At 43.7% G+C, this 21,260-nt stretch overlaps 1 protein-coding gene across 1 annotated transcript in view; it reads right to left on the bottom strand.

Annotated features, from left to right (window-relative positions):
* zcchc24 (zinc finger, CCHC domain containing 24) overlaps positions 1-21,260 on the bottom strand; it is a 261,964-nt gene that overhangs the window by 48,454 nt on the left and 192,250 nt on the right. The window contains exon 3 of the mRNA XM_043679053.1: positions 8,802-8,966. Coding sequence (XP_043534988.1) covers positions 8,802-8,966 — 165 coding nt within the window. The remainder of the gene's footprint in view (positions 1-8,801; positions 8,967-21,260) is intronic.

The raw sequence follows: 21,260 nt of genomic DNA, 5'->3' as shown, positions 1-21,260 counted from the left end.
GCAAGTGGTTGTTACTTCAAAACCTCTTGTTAATAGCTTCATTCTTATGTACAGAGGTTTATCCAGCACTTACAATCGACTGGGTGCCACATGGAACTCTCTGGTGCCTTGTCAACAGATCTTTTGAGTTCATACCAGGTGACGCAAGATAAAGATTTGATTGTTCGCCTGCTGCCTCCTACAATGGGATCTTTGTCACATTTTACACAGTCTTAAAGTCCAGTGATATGGTGGCCCCACCTTTTATCCCACTGTCCTGTTTTGTGAAAGAGTCAGAGCTTCGACCAGGGCAAAACATTGGCAAGGTCAAATCCATCTCATTGAGCTTACGCAGAGACCTCATGCAGAGACCTCCCAGCCCCACGCTCGGGATGACTTGTCGATTCTGCTTTATCTTCCATTAAGCTTCAAATTCTATATCCAGTTCATCACAAAATCATAACTTACTCTGACCTTCACAACATCACTGACCTGCCCTGTCTGCTCTAACTGCTGTGGTTCTCCTTTGTGTGTGACCTACCCATGATTCTATCAAATTTTCTGTCATTGTGTTCCAGTATGGCCTGGAGCACTAGTCAAAATAGTTTGTTTTCCCTAAAGGTTCTTACTGAGATTTTATTGGTTTAACTCTGCCTGACTCTTTTATCCCCATTGAGTCATGAACGATGTCCTTAAACATCTGCTATTGCTCCTTAACTGTCTTTTCTGCTAAACTTCTTATCTGGTGCACTCCAGCCAACTCGGCCCTCATTCCTTTCCAATTTAGCACAGTTGTTTCTGACCCATGTTTCTCACTACCAAACTGAATGAGAAATTCTACCATCTCATTGCTTCCTAGTAGAGCTTTTACTGAGTTAATTTATTAAACTTAACTCATTAGATATTACCAGATCCAAAAAGAGAAAGAGTGTCACCTTTACACTTGTTTAATGTTCCAATCAAATTTTGCAAATTTTCTCATGGTAGAGACAGAATGAAACATAATATGGCAGTTATCCTTCTTGAATTTGTTGCCATCATTTTTGCTTCATCGTGGGTTTATTTCCGATATGGACAGCAAATTTGCTCACTCCACCCTGTGAGATTTCTTAAACTCCTCTTCTCAGTTTCAACTCCCATTTCCTTGTCTTTGCAGCATCTTTCCATCAGTTCTACTGTAGTTGCTAGCACCTCCACCCCAGTAAACTCTGAAATTCTCTGACGAAAACCTCAGCCTCACTACATCACCTTCCTCTCTCAAATACCTCAACCTTCACTGACCATAAGGTCCAAGGGCAGAAATAGGCTATTCATAGAACACATAATGTTGCAGCACAGTACAGGCCCTTTGGCCCTTGATCTTGCGCCGACCTGTGAAATTAATCTGATGCCCATCTAACGCACACCGTTCCATTATCATCCATATGTATGTCCAAAGCCCATTAAAATACCCTTAACGTCAGCGAATCTACTACTGTTGCAGGCAGGCCGTTCCATGCCCCTAATACCCTGAGTAAGAAACTACCCCTGATATCCATCCTAAATCTATCACCCCTCAATTTAAAGTTTTGTCCCCTCATGTTAGCCTTCACCATCTGAGGAAAAAGGCTCTCACTGTCCACCCTATCTAACCCTCTGCTCCACCACCTCTAGATCTGATATTCCTCAGCACCACTTTCCTGCCTTTCCATATGACCCTTGATTCCCTTCCTGATTAAAAACCTGGCTATTGCAGCCTTGAATATATTTCACAACCCAGCCTATACAACCTGAACAGTCCCATTATTTGTCTAATATCTCCCTCATCCATCACCTGCTCTACTCATGCACCCAAGTGTCTTTAGACTTTTTGCTATGTATAAAGGCATAGCAAACATTTACACACATGCTCCAGCTCTAAATTTCAAGATCACCATTTTTAATTCTTTTAGAATATGATCTGTGCTTCTCTCTCTCCTCCTTTGTGTTGGAGCTTGAAATCTACCTGTTGGAACACATTTTTGATCACATGCCCTTGCTTCCTTTCATGCATCAGGGCACACTTTTCTATGTTAAAGGTGCTACATACGTTCTATATATATCATTGCACAAAACCACAAGCAGCAGTTGGCTGCATCATTGATGTTAATCTTTCATTAGGAAACCACTGTTTTTTTTATAAGACACAGCCAAAACTCTTCTGGCAGCCCAGATATAGAATAACATCAGTCTTTCAGGATACAAAGACAAATCTAATCGTACTAGTGGGACTATGCTGAATAGACTCATTAAACCATCAAGCACCTTTGTCATTAGAAGATACCCATGCTTTCTTACAAAAAATTACACTTTTATAGAGCGCTGAAGTTGTACTAATCTTTTTCTACTATTTATAAGCAAACTGATACATGAATCTCCTTGACATTAGAATAATCTCATTTTAACATTCATGGTGTGTTTTATCTGAGCCTTTTTCACCTAAGCAACAGTGATTTTAAATTCTAACAAATTGCTTTTCCATTAAGTTCTTTTCATGGCTACTAATTGATCCCAGATTTGTGCATTAGGTAAGAGCATTTACTTGTCTCATGGGTATTTCTCCTTCCCCTGTGCCACACACACTATGGTCCTGTCAAATTGAAAGGACAGAAGAGCTGTCTCTATGCTCCAATCAATGGCTGTCTGCAACAGGATGCTTTAGTTTTGTCTGATGTCAAACTCCCTTCACCCACCTTCTGTTACACAGGAAATCCTTTGCCTCCTTTTACAAGTTTCCCCTCCTCATCCTCCAAATGTGAGGCGAAATCAAAAAGATCTGGGCAGACTCATGTTTTTTGTGCTCAAAAATTGTCACAAAGCACTGGAGCACAACAGCACAAACACGTCAGTTACTATAAAAACTCTACAACTGGAGAAACATAGATAGAAATAGGAACATACACAGATTATACACTATATTCCCTCTTCTTTATGAAATGTGCTACTGAAAAGGTTTGCAAGTCTGCTATTCCCAAGAGTCTTGTTTCCTTGGCTCCCACCATCAATTTCTTTCTTTCACATCCATCCACTACCTCCACCATTCACCATGTTGGTACAGGAGGCCTGTGTATAGGAACAGACGTGAACCAGCACAGGAACAATGGACCAAATGGCCTCCTTACTAGGTTGTATGACTCTGCATGTCAGTGCAGGATAGGGGCGAGTGTTTTGAATATTTTGTTATTTAACTGAGAGACATTAATGATTATCAGCTGTGACTCAGGCCTGAGTCGAAGGGTGTGGGTTCAACTCCTGTTACAGGACTTGAGCATAACGCTCAAGACTGACACACTGGTCCAGCACCAATGGAGTGCTGCATTGTTGGAGATGCTCTCTTTGTAAAACCTAGCTGAACCCTATTTAATATTAATTATTATTTGATCAAACTTCATTCATTTATTGGTGAGATGTCAAACTGAAACCATGTCCCCTCTCTCAAATGGAAATGAAGATCCCATCACTGCATTTCAAGAAGGACCAGGAGAATTCTGTCCAGTCTCCTTGCTAAAATTTATCCCTCAATCAATACCACTAGAACAGATTATCTGATTATTATTACAATGCTGCTTGTGGGAACTTGCTGTGCATAAATTGGAGGTGTCATCGGTCATCTCTTCCTACGTTACAGCCTTGACTATGTCATAAGTTGTAAAATACTTCAGGGTGTGCTGTAGACATGAAAGGCGGTCTGTAAATGCAAGTTTTTTTTTCTCAACTGTCCCCATTAGCCAAGCTAAGTTTTTTTTAAAATACTTTCCGGAGTGCAGGAGTTGTCAGTGTTTGTTGCACTTCACTAATTTCTCTTGAACGGAGTGACTTCCTAAACCTCTTTACAGGACATGCAGTGCCAACCACATTGCTGAGAGTCTGGAGTCACATGTAGGCCAGACTGGGTAAGGATGGCAGATTTCCTTCCCTAAAGGACATAAGATGCCTAAATTACTCAGCCAGTGACATTACCACCATACCACCAATAAATGAATGAGGTTCAATTCAATAATAAGTTTGCATTAGATAAGGTTCATCCACCTTTCACAAAGAAGCACATTTGGAGTTACAGAAAGTAAAAAGTGTTCTGCTGGAAAAGCACAGCCCATCAGGCAGAAAATCAAGGAGCAGGAGAACTAATATCTCGGGCATACACCCATCATCAGGAATATGGAGGTGGGGGAGGTGGGGGAGGAAGAGGGCTGAGATATAAATAGGAGGGTGGAGGCGGGGCTGGGGGAGAAGGTAGTTTGTAAGATGATAGGTAGATAGAGTTGGGGCTGATGGTGGTAGGTTGGAGGGGAAAGTGGAGTGCATAGGTGGGAAAGAAGACGGACAAGTAGGACAGTTCAAGAGGACGGTGCCGGTTGGAGGGTTGGATCTGGGATGTGGTGGGGGGTAGGGGAGATGAGGAAACTGGTGAAATTGACGTTGAAGATGTGTGGTTGGAGGGTCCCACGGTGGAAGATGAGGCGTTCTTCCTCCAGACGTCATATGGTTTGGATTTGGCGGTCGATGAGGCCCAGGACTTGCATGTCCTTGGCGGAGTGGGAGAGGGAGTTGAAGTGGTCAGCCAAGTGGGGTTTTTCAGTGCATGCATCCCAGAGATGTTCCCTGAAACATTCTGTAAGTTGGTGTCCTGTCTCCCCGATGTAGAGGAGACCACTTTGAGAGAAACTGACACAGGAGATGAGGTGTTTGGTTGTGCAGGAAAATCTCTGTCAGATGTGGAAGGATCCTTTGTGGCCTTGGATGGAGGTAATGGGGAGGTATGGGCGCAGGATTTACACCTCTTGCGGTGGCAAGGGAAGGTGCCAGGAGTGGAGGGTAGGTTGGCAGGGGGGATGTGGACCTAATGAGGGAGACGTGGAGGGAATGGTATCTGCAGAATGCTGATAGAGGTGGGGAGGGAAATATATCTCTGGTGGTAGGGTCTGACTGTAGGTGGCAGAAATGGAGGACAATGATTTGATGCACCTGGAGGTTGCTGGGGTGGAAGGTGAGGACCAGGGGGGTTCTATCCTTCTTGTGGTTGGAGGGGTGAGGTTGAAGGGTGCCAGAGATGAAGACGGAGAGCTCCAGGGGAGGGAGGTGTACAAGATGATCCAGTTGAACTTGAGGTCAGGGTGGAAGGTGTTTGTGAAGTTGACGAATTGTTCAACCTCCTCTTGGGAGCACGAGGTGGCACTGATACAGTCATCGAAGTAGTGGAGGAAAAGATGGAGAATGGTGAGGGTGTAGTTATGTACTGTTCCATGTACCCGATGAAGAGACAGGCATAGCTGGGGCCCATGTGGGTACCCATAGCTACCCCTTTGGTCTTAAGGAAGTTGGAGGATGGAAGTACATTTCATTGGCTGAGAAATTAATTGAGACATTCTGTGGCTGTGAAAGGCACCATATGAATGCAAGTTCTTTCTTCCTTATTGTTGTGGATATAATCATTAAAACAAAAGCAAATGAGGGAGATAAAGTTAATCTTTTAAGTCTTTTGCATTGCTTGCCCTTCACAATATGTTCTTAAAAGTATAGATTTTAAAAGAAAGCTTGTTTTTTTGCAGCACTATTCACACCAGGCAGACACCACAAAGCATTTTACAATTAATGACGTGTTTCTGAAATGTAGTCATTGTTGAATGGAAGGAAATGTGACAGCTGACAGCAAGTTCCCAAACAGCAATGAGATAGTCGGAGCAAATTACTGCAGATGCTGGAATCTGTACTGGAAACAAAAAATGCTGGGAATCACAGTGACTCAGACAGCATCTATAGAGAGAGAGCAAGCTAATGTTTCAAGTCTAAAGGATTCTTCATCAGAGCTGACGTGAAGTGTGGAGGGTACAGCATTTATGCCCTTTCTCCCCCAGCACTCCATCACACACACAGCCCCCAACTAGTATATAAATGCTGTCCTGATGACTAGATTCAAAATGTTAGCTTGCTGTCTCTCCATGGATGCTGTCTGGCCCGCTACAATTTTCTTCAATTTTTGTTTTCAGCAATAAATAGTGACTGTACCATCTGTGCTAGTGATAAAACATTGGCTAGACCACCAAGGAGAATTCCCCTGAGCCTTGTTTTTGAAGTTTCCATGGGATGTTTTACATCATCCTGATTTCTTTAGTATGAAATTGTGGGACCCAAAGGGAAACACATTTATCTGTATCCTCACAGTTTGCAAGGGAAATACTGGGCTATTTATTACTTCTCCAGGAAGCAAATAAAAACCATGAACTTTCACCAGTTCTGGGAAAGTCTGCGATCAAAACCTTTTAACAAAATCCCTTCAACAAACAGAGGTATGGTTTCCTCAGCTTGATTGCTTCAGCTCCCCATCTCTACCACATCAATTCTTTTTGAGCCACCCAGAAACAAGTTAAAGGTCAACCGCATTGACCAAAAAAAGGCTGATGTCCCAACATGCAGAGCTTCAATAAATAAAAGAAATGGACTGTGAAATCAACATCCCACCTACTCTCTCAGGTAAGTAAAAAGATAGATTGCTTGACACTATTTGAAAAAGGGCATTTCTCCCAGTGCTCCTTAAAAACTATCTACATGATCAAGCCATTGATCACTTGCTTTGATATCTCTTTATTTGGAGGTGCCGGTGTTGGGCTGGGGTGTACAAAGTTAAAATTCACACAACACCAGGTTATAGTCCAACAGGTTTATTTGGAAGCACTAGCTTTCGGAGCGCTGCTCCTGATGAACCACCTGATGAAGGAGCGTCGCTCCGAAAGTTAGTGCTTCCAAATAAACCTGTTGGGCTATAACCTGGTGTTGTGTGATTTTTAACTTTGATATCTCTTTGTGTGACTTGGTGTCAAATTTTCTCATACCTGTGAACACTCCCGCGTTGCTAAAGTCACTATATAATTGCCTGCTGGAAGTTTTTGTGGCATAGTAGTATCCCTACCTTAGGAACGGAAGTTCTAGGTTCAAGCCCCAGACCTGTGCCATAACATGTACAAATAGGGGGATTAAAATGACTATATTTGTTTTTTGTTACTTTTTTCAACGGTTGATTGTTTCACAGTCAAGACTGCTATATATCCAAGAGGACACTATAGGGGTGACTACAGCAGCAATTTTGTCATAAACCTACCAGACCTTTTTCCTGAATCACAATTTCCTTCCATGTGGTACGCATTATCAGACACTTAACAAGGAATTCCTTGAAGATAGTGTTTGTGGTGTGTAGGGCAGAATTAGATAAAAGTTTGTCATATATTTCTGTACCACCAGGTGTCTCTCACACTTATTGAATGGATCACCCAAAAGTTTCGGAAGATTAAAAGTCTGTCCTGAAATGACAGGGACTCATTGCTCTTTGGTTTTCATGTCAATAGAGCTTTAGGATCAGAGGGTGAACCCAGTTGCCCTAGTTTGACAGGGTTTGCTTTGTCTTTGCTAAAATAGTGGCTTCCATGACATCAAACTGTGCCTTACACATTGTCCAACTGTGATGCACAGCCACCTAGCCCCAGCTCTCTGCCAATCTGTTCTGCAACTCAGACCAGACTAACTCGAGAAACACATTGCCCCTATTCCGACTGCATGAGGAAACCTTTGGTTTATTGAGGTCAATATTCGAGGAAGAGACACGAGCAAAGATTCAATCATTCACCTGGAGAATGCTAACAGCAAAATGTTTCAATTTCCCATTCTGAGAAAAATCTATCCACATTGCTCATTTACGTTTCTCCCCCTTATCTGGATTCTTCCTCTTTAAAAAGGTTAAAAATCACACAATACCAGGTTATAGTCCAACAGGTTTATTTGGAAGCACTAGCTTTCGGAGCACTGCTCCTTTATCAGGTGATTGTGAAGAAATTTCACAATCCAACACCAGCAACTCCATATCATGACAACCTTTAAAAAGGTAAAGTCTCCATCGTCTTAACAGGCCGTAGGACTGCTCTCCCATTAGAGGGAGATGTCCAGTGGTGGTTTAACCTGAGGGTCACCATGCCTCAGGCAGGAGGGTCTTTCATGGCAACCTCAGCCGGTATGGGAACTGAACCCACACTGTTGGCATCATTCTGCATTGCAAACCAGCCATCCAGCTGATTGAACCAACCAACGCCCTCCCTTCCACAGTAACTGTCAGTTGTAGCTATCATTTGGCCTAACGTTCTGGGTTTAAGCCCCATGGTACAGACTTGTGCACATTATCTGGACTGACAGCCTCTGCGGGTCCGAAGGAGTGCTGCACTGTCAGAAATGCCATCTTTCAAATGAGACATCAAATCAACTACGATCTATTTCTTCAGTTAGACAAAAAAACAATGGTTTGATTTATTTGAAAAATGGCAATGCATTTCTCCCAGTTTCCTGGCTAATTTTTATCCCTCAATACATGTCACTAAAACAGATTATGGGGGATTTATCTCATGGCTGCTTGTGGGAGCTTGCTTTGCTTAAACAGGTGACCACATTACTAACATTGCAGCAGTGACTGCACCTCCAAATATCTGATAGGCTGTTACAGTACTTTGGGAGATCCCAAGATTGAGATGGACGCTATATAAATGCAAGTCCTTCCTTGACTTTTGTCCAGGGAGGAGGGGGTTCAACAACTTGCACATCGGTAACTTTTCTCAAAGCTACCCTCCTGTGAATTGGCCCATTGGACTGGGTGAAATTTAAGCGAGTAAGGCAAGGAACTTCAGTAGCTCAATGCAAGTTGAGGGCTCCCTCAGAGGGGAGCGAAGTTTGCCAGGGAACCCAGTAGTTGCTTTATGTTGTCTAATGGCCAAGGAGCTGTAACTGGTGATGTGTGATTAGCTCAGTGTCAAGGTTAGGGTGAGTACCTGCTTGTGGGGGTAAACGTTGATGTGGCACTTGATGCATTCCTGGCCCATGTTGGCCCATGAGTTACCGCTCATCCATTTCCTCTTACACTTAGGGCACTTGTATTCACCAAAGCAGCGTTTCTTGCCCTGGTAAGGGGTCAGGCCTTCTCCTTTGGGGCGTGCCTAGCAAAGAAACACAGAACATATAAGTTAAAACAGCAACTCATGCCAGCCAAGGTCTCTCTAACCCGGGTAGCAAACGACTTTCAAAATATTTTCCAACCTATTCCATTTAAATCACCGGGTGAACTTGATTAAGAAAATGCATGCTGAGTTTGAATTTTAAGATTGTTTGTGACATGTCACATGAACAAAATATCTGGCCATTGATAAACAAGATGTTGGTCAGACTTAAAAGTATCACCCATTCAAAGTTTGCATCAAACACTATGAAACAGCTCAAAAGACATCCAAACAGATAGTGAACCCATCGACAGGATTTGAATTTTTTAAATAAATGCTTGTTGGTTTCTTTTGCTTTCTCCTGATGTTGGTAACCTGATGTTGGTCAGGGGGACCGGAAGACATAAATTTATAAGCCATTACCAACCTACATCCCAACCGTCAGCAGAACAGCAATAAGTATCTATGTATATGCAGGTATTGCCTCCAGCCATCATTTAGAGTTATAGAGTCATACAGCATGGAAACAGACCCTTCCAACTCGGTCATATCAACCATGTTTCTTAAGCTGAACTAGTGCCATTTGCCTGCTTTTGGTCCATATCCCTCTAAACCTTTCTTATTCATGTACCTATCCAAATGTCTTTTAAATGTTGTAATTGTACTCTATCTACCACTTCCTCTAGCAGTTCATTCCATATACACATCGCCTCTGCGTGAAACAATTGCCCCGCAGGTCCCTTTTAAATCTTTCCCCTCTCACTGTAACCCTGTGCCCTTTAATTTTGGATTGCCCTACTATGGGGAAATGGCCTTGGCTACTGACCTTATCTATGCCTCTCAAGTTTTTATAAACCTTTATAAGGTCATCCCTCAACCTCTTATGCACGAGGGAAAAAAGCCCCACTCCATCTAGCCTCTCCCTACAACTCGAACCCTTCAGTCCTAGCAACATCTTTGTAAATATTCCTGTACCCCTTCCAGGTTAAAAACATTATTCCTATAACAGGGCGACCAGAACTGTACATAGTACAGCAAACATGGCCTCCCCTAATGCCTCGTACAGCTAAAAACATGACCTCCCAACTCCTAAACACAATGCTCTGACTGATGAAAGCAACTGTGCCAAATGCCTTGTTAAACCATGATGCCATTTTCATGGATCTACGTACCTGCACCCCTAGGTCTGTCTGTTCGACAACACTTTCCAGGGCCCTACCATTAACTTGTAAGTCCTGCCTTTGTTTGTTTTACCAAAATTCAACGCCTTGCATTTATCTAAATTAAAATTCATTTGCCATTCCTTGGCCCCTTGGCCCAGTTGTTCAAGATCTCTTTATGCTGTTAGATAACCTTCTTCGATGTCCACCATACCACCAATTTTAGTGTCATCTTCAAACTTACTAACCATGCTTCCTATATTCTCATCCACATCGATTATATAAATGACAAACAACACTGGTCCCAGCTCTTCTCGCCACAGGCCTCCAGTCCGAACAACAATCCCTTACCACCAAGCTCTTGCTCCCTACTGTCAAGCCAATTGGCTAGCTCTCCCTCGATACCATGTGATTTAACCTTAATAACCAGTCTATCATATGGAACCTTGTCAAAAGCCTTGCTGAATACCACGTAGACAATGTCTATAGCTCTGCCTTCATCTGTCTTCTTGGCCACCTCTTCAAAAAACTCAAATCAAGTTTGAGACATATGATTTTCGACACACAAAGCCTTTCTGACTGTCCCTATACCGTCCTTGCCTTTCCAAATACTGGATCAGAGTGGTGCTGGAAAAGCACAGCCCTTCAGGCTTTTGCCTGAAATGTCGATTTTCCTGCTCCTCAGATGCTGCCTGAACTGCTGTGCTTTTCCAGCACCACTCTGATCCAGAATCTGGTTTCCAGCATCTGCAGTCATTGTTTTAACCTTTCCAAACACTGTACATACAAATCCTGGTCTCCCAGAATCCCCTCCAACAACTTACCAAACCCCTGCTGTCAGGCTCACTGGCCTATTGCTCCCTGGCTTTTTTTTGCCGCTTTTCTTTAAAAAAAGCACAACATTAGCCCCCTTCCGTCTTCTGCTCAATGGTGGAAGAATAGATAGTCTGTTACATGTTATTATAAAGCAGTGTAACCTCCAATCTACTGTGAACAGTGTGTGCAAGATAAGCTGGTAACATTTTTTTTAAACCAAATAGAATCAATATACATGGCAAATGTTTGTCCATCTACATAAAGCTAAGAAAATGTCTTATCTAAGATACATTCTGGATCTAATCTTTTAGCTCGTAGTTACAAAGGTTTCATTTAAAGTGGATGAGAGAAGATACAGAGTTCAAACAGAACAACCACTCTGACTGATATTTCGATGGAAATTAAGGGAGTGGGGCTGATTAACACAAACATTGCAATATGAAAGTTACGATAAGCAGTTGTTGCAAAATGTGTCTCAGTATTTCTTATTGGTCAGATAGATCAGACTGCATCCTGCCTAAGGATAGATTACTTTTTGAAATCCAGTTTATACTTTAAGACCTACATTTTAGTCTAGTCTCAATGACATTATGGTAATACCTGAAATTACTGCAGGAATAGAAAGCCCTTCATAGCAAAATGATAGTTTGAAATAGTTTCCACAGATACAAACAATGGCTGCCCTTCAAGAGTAAAACTTCATTGGGTATAAGGCATTTTGGAATGTCCCAAGGTGTGAAAGGTGTCTATAAATGCAAGTAATTCTTTAAGCCTGATGGGTCAACAACAACTTATATTTATATAGCAACCTCAATACTGTATAATGAAATACCTGAAGCCCCTTGACAGGAGCATTATAAAGTATGAAACACAGCGATGTAGGGAGATATTACGTCTCATGGCCAGATGCTTGACCAAAAAATAGTTGGATTTTAAGGAGTCTATTAAAAGAGGAAAATGAGGTAGAGAGCTGGACACGCGTAGGAATTTCAGATCATGAGGCCATGCCATCTGAAGCTGCAGAAACCAAGGGAGGAGCAAATATGCCATTTCATTTACCATAAAATTCCTCTCTGTGCTATTCCAGGCATTGGTTAACTTTTATATTTTTAGATGACTTAGTAAGTTCACTAGAATACCAAGCAGAGGTATTTTGAGCATCATTTTTCTTACAAATATTGCACTGATCAATTTCCACCCCCGGAATATTTGTAGCATTTCATGTGGAGCTGAAGTGAGGAATGTCCCCTTGTTACTAACTACTTTGCTGTCATTCACCATGCCTCACCCCTTGAAGTGGATTCCTTCCATTTCTCAATCCATCCTGGAGACCACAGTAAGATTGAGAAGACCAAAATCACTGCTCTCGACATGCAACCGCTGCTTGTGATGAGGGGCTACCATAGATACAAGTTACAAATAATTGTAGGATCTCAGACCTAAGTAAAGAGAACAATGATTGAGATACCTCACAGTAATGAGCATTACTCCAGTATTTTTACATATTGGCAAATATAGCAGGGCGAGAATTTGACGGATCAAATGGTAACCAATCTTACCCAACTTTTGCAGGTACTCATTTATTTAAAAAATCCAGCAGCTCAAATTCGGAGGCTGAGGGGTGACCTTATAGAAGTTTACAAAATTATGAGGGGCATGGATAGGGTAAATAGGCAAAGTCTTTTCGCTGGGTGGGGGAGTCCAGAACTAGAGGGCATAGGTTTAGGGTGAGAGGGGAAAGATATAAAAGAGACCTACAGGGCAACTTTTTCACGCAGAGGGTGGTACGTGTATGGAATGAGCTGCCAGAGGAAGTGGTGGAGGCTGGTACAATTGCAACATTTAAGAGGCATTTGGATGGGTATATGAATAGGAAGGGTTTGGAGGGATATGGGCCGGATGCTGGCAGGTGGGAATAGATTGGGTTGGGATATCTGGTCGGCCTGAACGGGTTGGACCGAGGGGTCTGTTTCCATGCTGTACATCTCTATGACCCTATGACTCTAAAAGCGGATTGTTCTCCCGGTAGCCTACCCAATGTTCCCATCTCAACCAAAACCAGCTCAAATTGACTGATTAGCTGATTATTTGTTGTGGATGATAATTAATGATCATTCTTTGTATCATGGGTTTTGAAAATAAGTATATATTAATGGTAACTGTGAAAGAAAGTGAAATATGTCAGTGTTGTCATTTTTAGTGCTGACCATCCAACTGCCTCTAAAGGGCATCTCCATGTGATAGTTATTAATGGCTGCAAGATTTATTATGGACAGTACAGTTTAGAACCTTTTCCTCGATGGCATTCCATTACACTCATAATAGCTAATGCTTATCATATTCGAGCTAATTCTAAGCAATTATTTTAAGAGAACGCGAGTCTGTTTATGTACAGCATTTCTACACGGACCAATATTATTTTCTCTCTGCACGTCATATCATTGGAATTATTATCTGAACCAAAAAAAGTCTAACCTGTTGGGCAAAAGTACAGAGCGTACTTGTATTTATATAGAAAGACTTGCGTGTATATGTTGCCTTTCACACGCTCAGGGCATGCCCAAGCACTTTATAGCCAATTAAGTACTTTTGGAGAGTTATCACTGTTGTCATGTTGTAACTCTCAGCACCTAATTTGCCCGCAGCAAGCTCCCTCGATCAATTAATTATGTAAATGACCAGCAAGACCTTTCCACATGCCAGCTAAAAGTCTAGGTAAATACTGTCCTCTCCTCACATTGTCCCATATAGATAGATCTTTTACACCCATTTGATGGAGGTTTGCTTTAATGGCTCATCTACAAGGTCCGACCTCTGACAATTCAGCACCCGCTTAGTTCCGCACTGAGAGGCAATTTCCATTATTAATGTGGATGTGGGTATTTGTAACAAACAAATCACGTACAAAAAGGGCTGATAAAATACAATGTGAACTGAAGTATTGTGGACAGATAATTGTGCAAGTATAAGATTTGTAAATGCATTACACATTATTGGATTACCACCACTGGATAGGATAAAAGATTTCAGTTTGGCTTGGGTGTTCCTGGGAACAAATCATTCATGTTAACATATGGTGCATCAAACAATTAAGACAGGGAAGTTTGGGAGGTGGGAGGCAGTGTATTTGGGGAGACTACAGATACTGGAGTGTAAAAGTAAGGAATTCTTGCCCCAGTCATGTAGGAATTGGATACAACCACAGCTAAAGTCACCATAGAGCCAGAGGACAATAGGGCTTCTCTCTCATTAGGAAGACATTTGATGGTGAGTTTAACCTGAGCATTACAATACCTCAGGTAAGGGATGAAGATTTGAAGGAGAGTCCTTCATGATAACCTCAGACTGTGCAGGAATTGAACCTGAATTGTTGGTGCCACCATGCATAGTAAACCAGCTCGGAGAAAGTAAGGACTGCAGATGTTGGAGATCAGAGTTGGGAGTGGGGTGCTGGAAAAGTACAACAGGTCAGGCAGCATCCAAGGAGCGGGAGAAATGATATTTTGGGCCATAGCTTTTCATCAGGAATGAGGCTTGTGAGCCGGGGAGGTGGAGAGATAAATGAGAGGGGCTGGGGCTGAGGCTGGGGGGAAAGGTAGCTGAGAGTGCAATAGGTAGATGGAGGTGGGGGTAGGGGTGATAGGTCAGGAAGGAGGGTGGAGCGGACAGGTGGGAAGGAAGATGGACAGGTAGAGCAGGTCATGAGGGTAGTTCCGAGTTGGAAAGTTGGATTTGGGATAAGGTGGGGAGAGGGGAAATGAGGAAACTGGTGAAATCCACATTGATGCCCTGGGGTTGGAGGGTCCCAAGGTGGAAGATGAGACGTTCTTCTTCCAAGTGTCAGGTGGTTAGGACGTGGCAATGAAGGAGGCCCAGGACCTGTATGTCCTTGGCAGATTGGGAGGGGGAGTTGAAGTATTTGGCCACGGGGCGGTGGGGTTGTTTCGTGCGTGTGTTCCAAAGATGTTCTCTGAAGTGCTCTGCGAGTAGGCGTCCTGTCTCCCCAGTGTAGAGGAGACCTCATCAGGAACAATGGATATAGTAAATGACATGTGGAAGTGCAGGCAAAACTCTGATGGTTGTGGAAGGCTCCTTTGGGGTCTTAGATGGAGGTAAGGGGGAAGTTGTGGGGGCAAGTTTTGCAATTCCTGTGGTGGCAGGGGAAGGTGCTGGGAGGGGAGAGTGAATTGGTGGGGAGTGTGGACCTGACAAGAGAGTCACAAAGGGAATGATCTTTACAGAAAGCGGATAGGATAGTGGAGGGAAATATATCTCTGGTGGTGGGGTCCGTTTGTAGGTGGCAGAAATGGCAAAGGATGATACTAAATGAAGGTTGGTAGGGTGGAAGGTGAGGACCAGGGCGTTTGTCCTTGTTGCGGTTGGAGGGGTGGGGTTCGAGGGCGGAGGTGCGGGAAGTGGATGAGATGCACTGGAGGGCATTGTCAATCAGGTGGGAGGGAAATTGTGGTCTTTGAAGAAGGAGGCCATCTGTGTGTTCTGTGGCAGAATTGATCCTCCTGGGAGGTGGAGAAATTAGGAATAAGGGATAGTGTTTTTACAGGAGGCAGGGTGGTAGGATGTGGAGTCTAGGTAGCTGTGGGAGTTGGTGGGCTTGTGGAAGATGTCTGTGTTGAGTCAGTCACTGTTGATGGAGATGGAGAGGTCCAGGAAGGGGAAGGAGGTGTCTGAGATGGTCCAGGTGAACTTAAGTTCGGGGTGGGATGTGTTGGTGATGTTGATGAACTGTTCAACCTCCTCATGTGAGGTGGTGTCAATACAGTCATCAATATAATGGCAGAAAAGGTGGGGTATGGTGCTGGTGTAACTGTGGAAGATGGACTGTTCCACGTACTCGACAAAGAGAGGGGCATAGCTGGGGCCCATATGGGTCTCCATGGCTAACTTTTTGGTCTTCAGGAAGTGGGAGGATTCAAAGGAGAAATTATTGAGGGTAAGGACCAGTTCAGCCAAATGAATGACAGTGCCAGTGGAGGGGTACTGGTGGGGACACCAGGAGAGGAAGAAACTGAGGGCTTGGAGGCCTTCATCATGGCAGATGGAGGTGTATAGGGACTGGATGCCCATGGTGAAAATGAGGCGCTGGGGGCCGAGGAAACAAAGGTGGGGGGGGGCATGTGTAGTGTCCCGAACATAGGTAGGGAGTTCCTGGACCAGGGGTGAATCACACAGTATCAAGGTATGTGGAGATGAGTTTGGTGGGGCAAACCAGCTATCCAGCCAACTAAACTAACTTAACCCTTACAGCTGAAGGATTGCGTATGAATTTAGTCTCCTTACCCAAGGAAGGATACCTCTGCCTTTGAGAGGAAGCAATGTGTTCACTAAGTGGAATTTCTCATATGAGAGAACTGTCCTGTGAGATGAGATTGAGTAAAATGGACTGATCCTATGGAGTTTAGCAGAGTGAGAGCTGATTGTGCTATATACAATTATTTCACGGTGCTTTCTCCTGGCTGGATCACATGCTCAGGATTAAAACTGAGAAACTGTTCCATGGGAACCTTTGGAAGTTTTGAGTCAAAGGATCTGTGGAAGCTCCATCAATGAGTGCATTCCAGAATCAATTGAACCATTGAATCGAGGGGCCGAATGGCTTTCTTTTGTTACAGTATGCCAAAAAAAAAGTCCCATTTACAAGAAATGGAATTTATTCCACTGCATCATCCACCTGCAAATATGGAAGCCTGTTGACCCTGAAGGCTGTAAGGCACAATCATATTACCGGCCTCAAAGAAGTGCGTGGTTTGAAGAGAGATCACAATAAATTTCTTCTAGCATTTTCTTTCCCCCATCTGTTCAGGGCCACAAGGTCTGATTGTTTGAGCAAACTGAAAATGTGATCACTCAGCATTTAACTTTTCTTGGGCAATGGAACTGTGGAGAATGGAATGTGCTGACAAGTTTCAGGCTGCAGTCCAGAAGCACACAGCATTGTGAACAGGCGGCACGGTGGCACAGTGGTTAGCACTGCTGCCTCACAGCGCCAAAGACCCGGGTTCAATTCCCACCTCAGGCGACCTTCTGTGTGGAGTTTGCATATTCTCCCTGTGACTGCGTGGGTTTCCTCCCACAATCCAAAAATATGCAGGTCGGATTGGCCACGGTAAATTGCCCATAGTATTAGGTGAAGGGGTAAATGTAGGGGAATGGGTCTGGGTGGGTTGCGCTTCGGCGGGTCGGTATAGACTTGTTGGGCCAAAGGGCCTGTTTCCACACTGTAAGTAATCTAATCATAACTTTTTATTACCTAGAAAATCTATGGACTCGTATATGCTCCGATTACCTAACCCCAGCCCTGTCTCTCAACCCTTGCCTCTCCACTGGAGCATTGGTAGCCTTCCTGTGCCTCATCCTGGATGGGCTTTCACAGCGGGGTCAGTGGTCCTTGGTATTAAAAGGATCTCTATTGTCTTGTCCTGGGCAACAGCCAAGAAATGCCAACACTTCCATTTTACCCGAATAAAAACCGAAAGAACTGAGGATGCTGGAAATCAGAAACAAAAACAGAAATTGCTGGAAAAGTTCAGCAGGTCTGGCAACATCTGTGGAGAGAAATCAGAGTAAATGTTTCATGTCCAGAACTGATGGTAGACAGGAAAAATTAGGTTTTTATACAAGATAGGCTGGGGGGGGGAGGAGGAGGTAAGGAGTAAATGATAGGTGGAGATAGAGCCTAAAGAGAGAGAAGAACAATTGGACAGCCAAAGCAATGGGTAACAACTAGCCTGGGAAAATGAATAGCTACTAATGGGGACAATTAACAATGGGTTGAGTGGAATAGCAGACCATGTGATAACAAGGCCTGGTGTGTGGGAGCTGGGGTAAGGACATGGATAAGGCGCCTCAAGCCTAAAATTGTTGAACTCGGCATTGAGTCCAAGAGGCTGTAGAGTTCCCAAGTGGAAAATGAGATGCTGTTCTTCCAGCTTGTGCTGAGCTTCACTGGAGCACTGCAGCAAGCCAGAGACAGGGATGCTGGCCAGGGAACACAGTGGGTATGTTGAAGCGGCAAATTCTATTTTGCCACCTCAACCTAATTTTGCCACGCTAACTCGGGATGTCAGAGGGCAAATGCAGGCTTCCCAACTATCACAAGAGTAAGTTCAACTCAGCTCGAGGCTGAAGCTTGACATTTCGTCTTGGGTCAGCTTCTCATCTAACCAGGAAAATAGGAATAGAAGGCTCTGTTGGTGCCTCTGAAGATCTGCACAGGATCCAGGATTCCGTGGCAGTGACCTGTCCGCTCACAGAGCCCATGCGAACACATTCATCCCTAAGACCCCCAATGTAGTCAGTTTAAACAATCTTGGTTTCCCTCTGAATAATAAAATGCTGAATTAGCTATGGCTTTCTCGGTCGCTTTTAAAGTTCAAAAGTCACTCTTTTTCTCCCCCCAGCTCATTAGGTTTCCCGCCCAGCTGTTTATTTAAATATTCGACACTGTCGAGCTGTCATTTGAAATCACTGTAACAATTACTGCAATTGCCCTGTTGCACAGGGACTGAATCACTAAGTGCCAAATACTGCCTTACAATCCATTAGGGGATAATTACTCACTAACAATAGCTTTCATTTATATTGTGTGCCTTTAGGGTGAGAAGCCATTCAAAAGTGCTTTACGTGAGCATTATCAAACAATATGTGACAAACAGTCACTTAACGGCAGTAGCCCTAATAGATACAAGGACAGTAGCAGCAAAACCTTGGCCAAAGAGGTGGGTTTTAACTTGCATCTTGACAGAGGAGAGAGGGTAGGGAATTCCAGAGTTTATAAGGGCCTCGCTACAGTCACACCCACCACTAGAGGTGACAAGAAAGCAGACTATGTGCAAGTTCAGAGATCTTAGATCTGGAGATTACAGAGAAAGGCAGGGAATGAAGGCATGGAAATGGTCTAAATCCACAGTGAGGATTTAAAAATGATGGGAGTTTTTACTAATATGAAAGTGGTTTCCTATGTTTGTGTAGATTGTTCGGATGTGTCGCTAGTCACCATTTTAATCTGCAAATATTGTCTGCAGGCCAGTTTTGGTTTAAGTCCAGGCAATTTTCATTTTACATTATGTAGGCTAACCATCACTTGTCACCACTGCAGTCTGCTTGCCAACTCTAAAAAGTTGTGCCCATAGCTCACAGATGTTTTTTAAATCCATCCAGAGCACAGACTTCCTTGGAAGAGGGGATCTCTCCCCATTTTGCTCTGACCTAATGGCACCAAACTGGGTGGTAAAAAACAGCCAACATGGTTCCTTGAGACGCTGAACAGATTTTGAAGCCACTAGCTACTTCAGTGTAAAAGCATTAGACAGTACTCACATATGACCATCTGCACTTTTAATATTTGACGACTGAGAAATGAGATGTGCGTTTGTCTCCAAACTGCGTAGAACTTACTCTGAGCGATGAAAACTGATGGTTAGCCTATGCAATGTAAAATGAAAATTGCCTAAACTTACACCAAAACTGGGTGAAAGTGAGGACTGCAGATGCTGGAGATTAGAGTCAAGATTGGAGTGGTGCTGGAAAAACACAGCAGGTCAGGCACTATCCTGATAATAGACAATAGGTGCAGGAGTAGGTTATTCTGCCCTTCGAGCCTGCACCACCATTCAATATGATCATGGCTGATCATCCTTAATCAGTATCCTGTTCCTGCCTTATCTCCATAACCCTTGATTCCACAATCCTTGAGAGCTCTATCCAACTCTTTCTTAAATGAATCCAGAGACTGGGCCTCCACTGCCCTCTGGGGCAGAGCATTCCACACAGCCACCACTCTCTGGGTGAAGAAGTTTCTCCTCATCTCTGTCCTAAATGGTCTACCCCGTATTTTTAAGCTGTGTCCTCTGGTTCGGCACTCACCCATCAGCGGAAACATGTTTCCTGCCTCCAGAGTGTCCAATCCTTTAATAATCTTATAAGTCTCAATCAGATCCCTTCTCAGTCTTCTAAACTCAAGGGTACACAAGCCCAGTCGCTCCAGTCTTTCAGTGTAAGATAATCCCGCCATTCCAGAAATTGACCTCAATAGCCAGAATGTCTTTCCTCAAATTTGGAGACCAGAACTGCACGCAGTACTCCAGATGTGGTCACACCAGGGCCCTGTACAGCTGCGGAAGAACCTCTTTGCTTCTATACTCAATCACTCTTGCTATGAAGGCCAGCATGCTATTAGCCTTCTTCACTACTTGCTGTACCTGCATGCTTACCTTCATTGACTGGGGTACAAGAACACCCAGATCTCTCTGTACTGCCCCTTTACCTAAATTGATTCCATTTAGGTAGTAATTTGCCTTCCTGTTCTTGCCATCAAAGTGGATAACTATACATTTATCCACATTAAACTGCATCTGACCACTCACCTAACTTGTCCAGACCCTGTAATCTCCTGACATCCTCATCACATTTCACCCTGCCACCCAGCTTAGTATCATCAGCAATTTTGCGAATGTTATTACTAATACCATCCTCTATATCATTAACATATATTGTAAAAAGCTGATCCCTGCGGTACTTCACTGGTCACTGCCTGACATTCCGAAATGGAGCCGTTTATCACTACTCTTTGTTTCCTATCAGCCAACCAACTTTCAATGTAAGTTAGTACTTTGCCCCCAATACCATGCGCCCTAATTTTGCTCACTAACCTCCTATGTGGGACTTTATCAAAAGCTTTCTGAAAGTCCAGGTACACTACATCTACTGGAACTCCCTTGTCCATCTTCAGAGTTACATCCTCAAAAAATTCCAGAAGATTAGTCAAGCATGATTTCCCCTTCATAAATCCATGCTGACTCTGACCTATCCTGTTACTACTATCCAGATGTGTCGTAATTTCATCCTTTATAATAGACTCCAGCATCTTTCCCATCACTGAGGTCAGACTAACTGGTCTATAATTTCCTGCTTTCTCTCTCCCACCTTTCTTAAAAAGTGGTACAACATTAGCCACCCTCCAATCCACAGGAACTGATACCGAATCGATCGAACTCTGGAAAATAATCACCCACGCATCCACGATTTCTCGAGCCACCTCCTTCAGTATTCTTGGATTTAGACCATCAGGCCCCGGGGACTTATCAACCTTCAGACCTAACAGTCTCTCCAACACCAATTCCTGGCAAATATATGGCGGCACGGTGGCACAGTGGTTAGCACTGCTGCCTCGCAGCGCCAGAGACCCGGGTTCAATTCCCGCCTCAGGCGACTCACTGTGTGGAGTTTGCACGTTCTCCCCGTGTCTGCATGGGTTTCCTCCGGGTGCTCCGGTTTCCTCCCACAGTCCAAAGATGTGCAG

Source organism: Chiloscyllium plagiosum, chromosome 38, assembly GCF_004010195.1.
Source record: "Chiloscyllium plagiosum isolate BGI_BamShark_2017 chromosome 38, ASM401019v2, whole genome shotgun sequence".
Classification (NCBI taxonomy): Eukaryota; Metazoa; Chordata; class Chondrichthyes; order Orectolobiformes; family Hemiscylliidae; genus Chiloscyllium; species Chiloscyllium plagiosum.
Note: the sequence above shows the minus strand (reverse complement) of the source record. Positions and strands in the feature narration are given on the sequence as shown.